This window comes from Lissotriton helveticus, chromosome 3_2 (assembly GCF_964261635.1).
Source record: "Lissotriton helveticus chromosome 3_2, aLisHel1.1, whole genome shotgun sequence".
In the NCBI taxonomy this organism is placed as follows: domain Eukaryota; kingdom Metazoa; phylum Chordata; class Amphibia; order Caudata; family Salamandridae; genus Lissotriton; species Lissotriton helveticus.
The window spans coordinates 495,564,470-495,575,608 of record NC_136062.1 but is presented as its reverse complement, the minus strand read 5'-3'; the positions used below and the strand labels follow the sequence as shown (position 1 = coordinate 495,575,608).

The window sequence follows — 11,139 nt, the reverse complement described above, 5'->3', positions numbered from 1 at the left end:
CTGCCCTCTGTTCCACTCGTTTTCCCCTTTTTTTGTGCTCTTCTGCCCTCTGTTTCACTCGTTTTCCCCTTCTTTTTGTTTGTGAATTGCTGTTAATCAGACCCCCTTCAAGGGCTCTTATTAACAGCAATACTTAAACAAAAGGCCAGAGTCTGCCCCGCGCTTTACTAACAAAAGCATAGACAGTTTCCAAACACAGCGCATACTTTAGCACACGCTGTGTTTGGAAACTGTCTACGCTTTTGTTAGTAAAGCGCGGGGCAGAATCTGGCCTTTTGTTTAAGTATTGCTGTTAATCAGAGCCCCCGCCTCCTTACCTGCACCCCTCACGACCGCTCCGCTGCATTCGCGCTGCTCGCTTCTTCCATAGCAGCCGGCAGCACGACGTCCTGACTGTGTGCGCGCTCCACGCGAGGTGGTGCGCACTGAGGTCAGGAGCGGTGCGCGCGCGCCCTAGAGGGAACGGTGATTGCAACTATTAAAAAATACTTTCAATTTATTCTATACATGATTTTTTAAGGATGTACCCCGCCAAATAGAGGTGAATAAGGCAAATCAGTAATTCGGATTACATAATAAGAAAATCAGATGATTGTAGCTTGTTGGGATTTTTGGAACAGATCTGTAAGAAAACTTTTTTTTACATTTAAAATCAATTAAATCTCCATGTAAACTGTGAGTTATTATTGTAGCATTTTTTAATTTGTTCTATATTTAAAATTTATAACATTTACATTTGTAGTGTAATAAACAATTTTAATATTCTTTATATTTTTTACACAGGGAACACTCCACCCAAGTAGAATATATAGAAGATATATTTGTATTAAGGTTTAATTAAAGATGTCCCACCTAAATTAACATTTATAATATGTATTAATAATTTTTAAATGTATTGTATTGTAATTGCATGTATATAGTGCTTATTACCCCTCACGAGGCATCAAAGCGCTTTTTCGGAGAGTAACACACTACTACGGAACCCATTAAAGGATTAGTGGTGAATTAGTATAGTGAAAATTGAAATTAATTTGAGTGGTGGACATGTTAGTCTGTTATTTGGATTGAAAATATGAAAATCTCTGCAACGTGGTGTCACCTGATTGCCTGAAATAACCTGAAATTTGCTTTTGGGCATTAAATATAACATATGTAATTATACTTAACTAAAAATAAATGTTATATTAGTGTTCAACAAATGTTATTAAAACATTGTAAAATAATTAAACGTTTTTCTTTTTAGATATTGTTTGCCTTGAATGACATTTGTTTAGATTTTTAATTATTTTAAAATATTTAATTTAATGCCGTTTTAATATATGTCCGTACCTCCCTTATTATTAATGGGAGTGTGTTGCAGTTCCAGTGGATCACCATGTGTGATGTTGGTCTCTAAGCTCGGGTACATTTACAACTGTTTTAGGTACATCATGGCTGTTGTGACTTTAGAGGTGTGGTTTGTAAATAGCAATGGGTTTACTCCTTTGTGGGTGAGTGCTTGTCCATCCCTACACCCCTCCTTACTCCTCCCTTAGCCCCTCCCCTTTATTCATAAATATTTCCCATTTTACACCCACTCCCACTCTGTCCCTCTCGCATTTACTACAAAAACTATATAAACATGTGCGGAAACTCTGCAGTCGAGGCAGGCAACTCCACAAAGAAAAAGATAGGAGAGGCAGACCGACAGCACATACTTTGTGAATCGCATTTTGTTGTACTTTAGTCGTCCTATTGTAGTTTATGAATAGGCCTGATTATCTGTGAGACTCTCTTGGGTGTATCTGATGAGATTGTAAAGCTGGTGAAACTGTCCTCAGCAGATGGGAAGCAGGTTCCATTTGTAGCAAAAAGGACCTAGAGAGAGGTCACTCAAGTGGATCTTTGTAATGCAAGGCCATGTCCCCTCGGAACAGAAGTCATTGGGACTATTTACAGTGGAGCCAAGAACGGTTTGCATATGGCTGGCCTCGTCTGTAGTTGCACAAAGACCAGAGAATGATGTGGTGGGGTGTTGCTGAGATTAACCAGCAGTCCTTCCATCGTCTTTAGTTTATCTCAGTGATCAGCCCTAAGTGGCACAGATAAGATGTTGGTCCCATAGAGACCTATGACACAGGGACTCCTGCTGCAGCCCCCTGGTGCAGCTCATTAAGGCTGGAAACAGTTCGCGGTTACGTGGATTCCTGAATCTAGCAGTGTAGCCTTAAAGTTCAGGATCGAATAGCCTTTGAGGGTCAGAGCCATTTTAAACTCTCAGGGAGGAAGACACACTGAATGGAATGAGGCCACAAATAGTTACAAAGGAATGAGTTTAATTCAAGCATTTCCATCCCTCGCTGTGTGCTGTTCTCAGTAGAGTTTGTAGAACAATCAATGGAGTGGAGTCTCTGTGGTTGCTTCAAGTAAAGGTTTTGCGATGCTGAAAGCTCCTCCTCAGGGTTGACAGTGAGCACCTTTTATTCTCCCACATTGTCTCTCTTACGTAGAAAGGTTACATTTACAACTGAAGTTTTTTTCACATTGAGAGCACGGATCATTTTCTTTCTCGCTGTGGGTTCTCTCACGTTGAATGAAACTGAATCTCCAGCAGACCCTTCCCAGGCATTTAGAGCTATGACAAGGTTTTTTTCCAGGTAAGTTCTCGCAGGTTGAGTGAGACCAGATTTCCGACTTTTTCAGCATTCAGAGAGCTAATCAGGTTTTTTCCCAGTGTGAGTTCCCTCATGGTGAGTGAAAGTTATTTTACGACTGAAGCTTTTCTGGGATTCAGAACACTGATAGGGTTTCTGCCCAGTGTGGGTTCTCTCGTGTGCAGTAAGGCTGGATTTCTGACTGAAGCTTTTACAGCATTCAGAGCACTGGTATGGTTTGAGGCCAGTATGGATTCTCTGATGTACAGTTAAACTGGATTTGTAATAGAAACTGTTTTGGCATTCAGAGCACTGATACGGTTTATACCCAGTGTGGGTTCTCTCGTGTACAGCAAGGTTGGATTTGATACTGAAGCTTTTCCAGCATTCAGAGCACTGATACGGTTTTTGTCCAGTGTGAGTTCTTTCATGTAAAGTGAGACTGAATTTGCCACTGAAGCTTTTACAGCATTCAGAGCACCGATACGGTTTTTGCCCAGTGTGAGTTCTCTCGTGTTTTGTAAGGTTGGATTTCCGACTGAAGCTTTTCCAGCATTCAGAGCACTGATACGGTTTTTGTCCAGTGTGAGTTCTCTCATGTGTTGTAAGGCTGGTTTTCCGACTGAAGCTTTTCCAGCATTCAGAGCACTGATACGGTTTTTGTCCAGTGTGAGTTCTCTCATGTGCTGTAAGGCTGGATTTCTGACTGAAGCTTTTTGAGCATTCAGAGCACTGATACGGTTTTTGCCCAGTGTGGGTTCTCTCGTGTGCAGTAAGGTTGGATTTCTGACTGAAGCTTTTTGAGCATTCAGAGCACTGATACGGTTTTTGCCCAGTGTGAGTTCGCTCATGTTCAGTAAGGCTGAATTTCTGACTGAAGCTTTTCGAGCATTCAGAGCACTGATACGGTTTTTGTCCAGTGTGGGCTCTTTCATGTTTAGTCAGAGTGGCTTTGCGATTGAAGCTTTTTGAGCATTCAGAGCACTGATAAGGTTTTTGTCCAGTGTGAGTTCGCTGATGTTGAATCAAACTGTCACTAAAACTGAAGCTTTTTTGGCACGTGGAGCACTGATACGGTTTTTGTCCAGTGTGAGTTCTTTCATGTAAAGTGAGCTTGGATTTGGTGCTGAAGCTTTTACAGCCTTCCGAGCACTGATACGGTTTTTGCCCAGTGTGAGTTCTTTCATGTAAAGTGAGCTTGGATTTGGTGCTGAAGCTTTTACAGCCTTCCGAGCACTGATACAGTTTAAGCCCAGTGTGGGTTCTTTCATGTACCATAAGGCTGGATTTGCGACTGAAGCCTTTCTGGCATTCACGACACTGATAGGGTTTTCGTCCAGAGCTACTTTTCTCATGTTTAGTGAGGTGGGATTGATAACTAAAGCTGTTCTCACAGTCATTGATCCTATTAGGGTTGTTTGTTTCTCCAAGTTGGGTTTCTTCCTGGATACCTGTCATCTTAAGACTGAATTTGATTTATGATCATGTACTTGTTTGTCACAACTCAGCATGACCTTCTAAAATACAATTCAGATGCTCTTCTTAACATATGTATTTAACTAATTATAATTTTTACCTGGAGATAATTTTCCTATCTTTAAAGGCACCTACCTAACTTTTCTTATTAACTTTCACCAACGAGCCCCTTGTATTTATTAAGATGCCCTCATGGATTCATTTTCTCCAAGTTATGCCCGGGTGAATTCTCTCAAGTTTAATTAGTCTCATTTAGTGATTCTAGTTTATCACATTTGATTTAGGAGTTCTAAAAGCACTGATTAGGTCTTTGGGCTTTAGTGTTTGCCTGGTAGGTATGTTTGTTCATACAAGTAATGGACAGATGATTAGGGCATGCCAGGGTGGTTTATGAATTATCAATAGCGTAACACTGGCCCCTTTTATACTTTCTGAGCCAGTATATGGTTTTTTGTTCAGTGGCTAAGACAGGCACATGATCGACTTTGTAAGTTACAGAACACTTTGAAACTACTCGGATCAACCCAAGAGACAGAGTTGGTGGGGGAAAAACTTCCTATATTGGAAATGATAATCCAGCATCTTAGCCGAAACGACATCTGAGAAAGAGTATTTACAATTTGTTTCTTTTAAACAGTCATTTCACTCCTCTGAATCACAGGAGACACAGTCAAAAGCTTGCACTTGTAAACCAGGGATATTAGTCTTTTTGACGGTTCTGTCGCATCACAACACGTCCACGGATGCTGATCTGTTGGGGAGGGGTTGGGTCTCCAAAGCCTTTCTCATAAACCATCAAACAGAATTTACAACACTGAGTTTTCTCAAGTGCACTGCGTGGGAATCAATTGTGGCCAATGTTCTCCTCAATCTCAGTTACTGACACTTGGTAAACATTTATGATCATTTTCCTTTAGGATTTGACAACTTTCACATACACCAGTTTCTTCTGCTCCAACATCCGCACCATTCCTGGCACATAGAATGTGTTTCTTCTCTAGAGCTCGAGAAGGTTTTAACTTTCCTTGAAATATTCCTTTTCGTTGTGTTTCACTAAATTTAAACCTTCTTTTTTCTGTTCATGCTTCTGTCACCTGCAGAAATGGAGTAAAAAATTGTAAATGAACACAAAGTCAAAATATTTGTGACTTTATACTTTGCACAAAGAAAGCATTAACAAAAACAAGAAAGGAAATCAGTTTGAGTTGCATTTCTGATAGTGTTGAAACAGTGTAAATCGGGAGCTTGGGATCACTGGAAATCAAGGAAGTGAGAGTAAAAGAAGTAAATATTTAAGAAAGAAACACAGATTCTCAGAAGCAGCCACCACTATCAAATTGCAATTTCAGTGGCAACGCCTGGCGTCATAGTGAGATACTTGTAATTCTTGTGATTAATTACTAGATGTTATTTACTCCCCTGCCCACCTAGACTGTTAATCTATTCCTTTTTCCAGTGATCTAGGAGGGGACAATTTATTGAACAGCACAACAGTAAAGGAAGCCAAAAAGGATCAAGAAAAGAAAAAAAACAAAACAGAGGAAGGAGAAAAAAGGCTATCTTCCACTCTCACCACAGGGGTCCAGCACAGGAAACTCTGCAGTAGGCCTGGGTGATAAATTCCGTTCTGCTCGTGGAATTTGCGGAATTTGGGTAATTTTGCGTTCTGCGGAGAACAGGGAATTGCCAAAAATTCTGCAATCCTTGGTTTCGCGGAATTTTCTGCTTGTTCGCGCTTTTTAAAATGCGTGTTTGCGAGATATTTCTCCCCGAGCACGCAAACAGCATTCGCGAACAGGAAAAAATCAACGCGAACAGGCGGAACAAGCAATTCCGCGTGTTTGCTGAACTTTTGCGTGCTCGCGGAGATTTTTTACCGTTTCGCGAAGCTTCGCGTATCGCAACTACTCAAATTCCGCCCACCCCTACTCTTCTGCAGATGCTCGTGAACCCATAAGTTACTTTTAAATACAGTGCCCCCAAGGTCAGCACCAGGTGCAGTTCCACCGGTCGCACCACCCTAAAGCAAGCCCTGTGTGCATGTGTGTCCACACACATGTACTGTGTCTTTTGCTTGTAGTAGACAGGTCAAAAAAGGGCAGGATGGGAGGACGCAAAGAGATGGAAGTCAGATCCAGAGAGAAAAGACGCCGAAAGACAGACAGAGGGAAGATGGTCTCATGTGGTCTGGAAGAGGAGACAAATGTGCCAATTGTTAAGGAACTGCTGGGCAAAACTGACCTAAAAAGAATTGGACCTGCACTACACTCCCAACATGTACCAGGGGGAATGTGGATCCAAGCGGTGATTATCAGAAGTTTGATAACAACAAGAGTAGTGTGCCGAGGGAGTCAAATGTTGAAGCTGAAGAGACAAAAAAAAAACCAGAGATCAAGAAAGGGAATAGAGAAAGAAGAAACAGAGGAAAAGGAAACTTAGAGTTATAGGAATCCTTACCTGACAGTTATATTATATTTTGTTCTTCCGAGGGTGGGAGCCACGCTGCACTGCCTGGTCATCCCAGAATATCTTGAAAGGAAGTAAAGAAATGGTTTTGCATCAGACGACTATCACACTTCATCACATTTTACCAATAACCATCCTGAACTTACAAAACAAAAGAATCCCTTGTCCTCTGGATGCCATTGTGAAGCAACTCTGGCTATGAATACATTTTTTTTTGGTTCAAGAGCCATGATCCTTTGCTGGAAAAGGTCTCTGTGAATATAGAGTGCACCCACAGTCTCAGAGAACAAACCCTAACAACCCAGTCCATGTCTTCATAACCCCCATCTTTCCATTTACCGATCATGAAACTTGCAAATCAAAACAATCTGGTTTGCAAAGGTATGTTAATGTCCTTGTACATAATTCTGTCCAAACTATGCTCTCGGAGCAACAGCAATTCAAGTTCAAGCTGATGCAGAGTTCGAATGCTGAGCTATAGAAGCAACAAAGCATCAATGTGTTGGTTCTTTTTATCTATAACTTATCTGAAGGGATGATGCGGAGGGTCAGTATCAATAAACCCTTCACAAGACAAAGCTTGGAACATTGAAATGTTTAGACCTCCATTGGAGACAACGGAGCAGCAGCAGCCTATACAACCTGATATAGGCCCGCTGATCTCAACATTACAATGTCCTAATACACAGCCTCTGCCTCTCGGACATATATGGATTGGGCAGGAGAAGGCAGAACATGGAGCCTTCAGCAGGGCACACAGGAGCCTCCCCCATTCCTCCTCCCATAGCTCGCAGGAAGAGGGGAGTTCTGCTCATCTCCTGCATCTCCCCGGCTCAACAGAATGATGAAAAGCAGTTTAGCCGAGCCCAGGCAGAACCAGGGTCTGACTTCAGCCTCCTTTCACAGCTATTGCTGTGACTGTTCAACAATTAACCCCTGTGGGCCTGCATGCGACTGTTAACTGTTTAACATTCACAGCAACAACTGTGAAACAAAGAGGTGTTTCAACCCCCTCGGTCTCTGGGACACCTTTGTTTTATTAATTAACACATTCTGCCCTCATGGGGCAAACAGTGTAGTGACCTTATAGTCAGCCGTAGCAGGCAATACTGCCTTTAAAGGACCGTTCCCTTGGTAAAGGCACTTGCATTTAGCTTTAGAGTTACAGCAAGCAGTAAGACCATATTAAAGATTTAAAATAATGGTTACTTAGTCAGAGAAATAATCATCATAATATTCGCATAAGGATCACATACAGTTAACCTCTAAATGATATCAAAAGCCAGACTCAGATATAACTCCAGCTGTAAAGTCGATAGACAGACCACCACAACAAATGTGTGCTGAGAAATAAGAAAACATTTTTCTATAATATCAAATAGCAAACTGACATAGAATCTGCTTAGTTCAAAATCAAGGAAAAGTTCTTACGTACAAAATCAGTAAGACGAGTGACATGTAGTCTGCATTTTGGAAAATGGTAAAATAAAACAATTGCAGCAAATATCCCAAAACAGTACATTTGATAAGTTTTTAGACAGAGAGAAGACATTATTGACATGGTTCATGATGAGGTAAAAATGACAACAACCAGTGAATGTTCATGAAAACATAGCACAACTAAATGTAATTTTATAAAACACACCTACAGAATGAATAATTAATTATGACTCTTCACCTTAAAGCAAGAGATTGGCATTGGATCTTGCATGTTCTACCAACCAATACAGCAACATGGGACTACAATAGCATGAATTCTTCTCAGGTCCTTTACTATCCTCCTTTTTCTACCTGTTTATTTAATTCCCGTGATAGTAGAGTTACATGGGCTCCATATCTCTTCTTTTAGAATGCCTTGCTTAAGATGTTATCAATGACAGGTATATGCCTTCCTCTGCTTCACGTGTATGGTTGTACTGAGGAGTGTGTGTTAGAAATGGGGTTGCCAATTCTACGAGGGTAGCATGGAGCAGAGCTGGCAGGCCAAACTCCTGAGGACATGTGTGAAGCATCCACGCAGTACGCACAGACGACACCCCAGGCACACCACAAAAGAGACACCACACCGGCTGGGATGTAAAAGAATAACTCATGTATTGTCTCCGACCTGCAAAAGTAAGACACAGTAATCACGATGGGGCGCAAACGGGCGCCAGGGCAAAGTATACCAGGGGATTATTTACAGGGAAAATGTGAAAAGCAAGAAAAAGGTAAGTCTGTTAGTTTCCAGGGCTGAAATAAAGACAAGGCGCTATCACATGACATTAAATATCAGCGATATCAATGTGAGGGAAAGAAACACTAGGCGTGATAGCAGGAAATAAAGCATTAGGCGTGAAAGCACATTATGCATAAACAGTAACATGGGAACCCTAGGCAGGGACATCTGCAATCAAACCTGTTGACAGGACATTCACCATAGGCCCGGGAAACATTAGTCACATTGGAATAGGCAGAACACAGATCTCTCTTTAGCACCCACAGCCTAGCTGCACAAACCCATTAGCCATGGCCATCAGGCATGACAAGCCCTTGCTGGTGAACAGGGTTCCTCAAAACAACTCAACAGGGCCTCAATACCAACATGGGGCCTCAGCAGTATCTATAAAACAACACTTCCCTGGACCACCTCCGACATAATCATTCCTTGCACCAGGGGAACTTTGCGACAATTCAGCTGAGGCACAGGAGCATACATTTAGGTCACTACAGGCACCGGTTCTCTAAAGGTAGCAGTGTTGATAACCCTGAACAATGTCAGTGACAACCAGGGTGGTTCGGGAGCCTAGTTCCTAAGGCCCCTAATTAGTCCCACCACCACTCTAGGCCTTCGAGGCCCACCAGGCCACCACAGGGCGAACTAGGGCCTACCGGGCCCAACTGCAGTTACCTGGAGAGGAGGGGCGGTCGTGGGGCTGCCTCTCTGATTCTCCGAGGCTCCTCAGCAGCCCCCGCTGTCCCAGTAGCCTCTCGCCCACCCCCGAGGGGGTTACCTTTGCTGGGGGCCTCCGTGAGGCCTTCACTCTGCAGGCCTGATCTGGGCAGTGTCGGGGGGCTCTCCCGCTCCTGGGAGCCCCCTCTCTGATGGTCGTTGACCGTCCCGGGCCCCTTGATGTCCTTCCCGGCCTTGGGACCAATCAGAGTACAGCGGGGCGGAGGCGCGCCCGCAGCTGCCATTTGCAGCACGGCTCACAGGGGCGTTGCAGCCTCCACCAATGGCTGCACAGCGGCAGGGGGGGCGTGGCCGATAACGCAGCCGGTGCCCGTCACATGGATGTGGCCCCTCTAGCTTTACAGGGCCGGTTCGGGCCTTTCTAATACCAAGGCAGGTTCGTCGTTCACATGCTCCTCTTCTCTGGCGCCCGGGGCAGCGGCGAAGCTTGAACCCTTCCCAGCGGACTCTCCTTGATGCCGCAGTGGCCCTCTCCTGGCTCCGGGGGCCGCAGAGACACGGCCAGCGGCAGTGAGTTCTGAGTCAGCGCGTCTTTACGCGGGGTAGGCACCCGCTTAGTTTATAATCATGCCGAAGTGCGGCCTCGCCTCCTCCTTGCTCCCGGTCTGCGGCGGTGATTCCTGGCAATTCCCGAGGCGGCGCTATCGCGAGGTAGGCACCCGCTTCTTCTAGGTACCGTAGTGGCAGAATTCAGCGCTGTAGCGCTTGTCAATAGCACAGTGCAGGCTATACATACAGCGCTTTGATGGTCATGATGCAAGGGCACAGCAGGCTACAAAAGTCATGGACCAAGGTAGCGCTTTGCAGGCACACTCCTTACTTCTCCAGGGGCCAAGGGACAGAGCAGCAGGCACTACTGGGCCAGGTCAGCAGTTAGTGGGGACTCATCAAAACAGGGCGGTAGGCTTTCACCATCCTCCACTGCAGCGTGGCCCTCCTCCTACACAGCAGCCTGAACTCCTGAAGTGGGGCTTCCACTAGCCCTGGGGACAGTAGAGGGGTTCTAGATGGGTGCAGGGTCCAGCACACAGGCCCAAGTGGCGGTATCCCCTGGCAGCAGTTCCCCTCACGTTCCTCTCTCAGCTCTGTCTCAGGACACGGTGGCACAGCCCCCTTATTTATATGCCCCTCACCCCACCTACCAGTCAGTGCCAAAAGCTTCTGGGATTCTCAGGGGAACTTGTTCTAACTGGCTCAGGGGGAGGAGTAGAGCACCCTGGGTGCCAGGCTTTCCCTCCAAAAGCAAGGGTGGCTGGGTACCAAACAACTAGACCGCTAACCTACTGCAGTCAGGTGGCACAACACATAGCCATGGCATCCATTTTAAATACGGCATGTTACCAGGGTACATTTACACAATGGGGGGAGGTTAATAAGTGCACACACCATTGCGTGTCATTTTCACATTAAACAGGGTATCTCAAACCACACATGGCCTATACAGTGTTCTTTACCATGGGGGAGACATCCTAAACAGGGGGGTGAAAAGTGAATTGTTTGGGGGGAAAATGGGCCAAGTCCAACAGTGTGGACACACTGCATTCGGTTTCACCGTGATTTAAGCTGGCTCTGCACTTTCAATCAATTCACATTTCTTTCCTGTAAAATCCC

At 44.4% G+C, this 11,139-nt stretch overlaps 1 protein-coding gene across 5 annotated transcripts in view; it reads right to left on the bottom strand.

Moving 5' to 3' along the window:
• Positions 1-661: 661 nt before the first annotated feature.
• Positions 662-11,139, bottom strand: part of LOC144826104 (uncharacterized) — a 133,377-nt gene continuing 122,899 nt past the window's right edge. For 3 of the 5 annotated variants that reach the window (XM_078684485.1, XM_078684488.1, XM_078684489.1), the window contains exons 2-3: positions 6,567-6,638; positions 662-5,203 (exon numbers count right to left, since the gene is read on the bottom strand). In XM_078684485.1, the coding sequence (XP_078540611.1) occupies positions 2,694-4,091 (1,398 nt within the window). In that variant the 5' untranslated portion in view covers positions 4,092-5,203; positions 6,567-6,638 and the 3' untranslated portion in view covers positions 662-2,693. Of the gene's footprint in view, positions 5,204-6,350; positions 6,474-6,566; positions 6,639-11,139 lie in introns of all 5 variants that reach the window. The other 2 variants (XM_078684486.1, XM_078684490.1) reach the window with 1 other exon arrangement.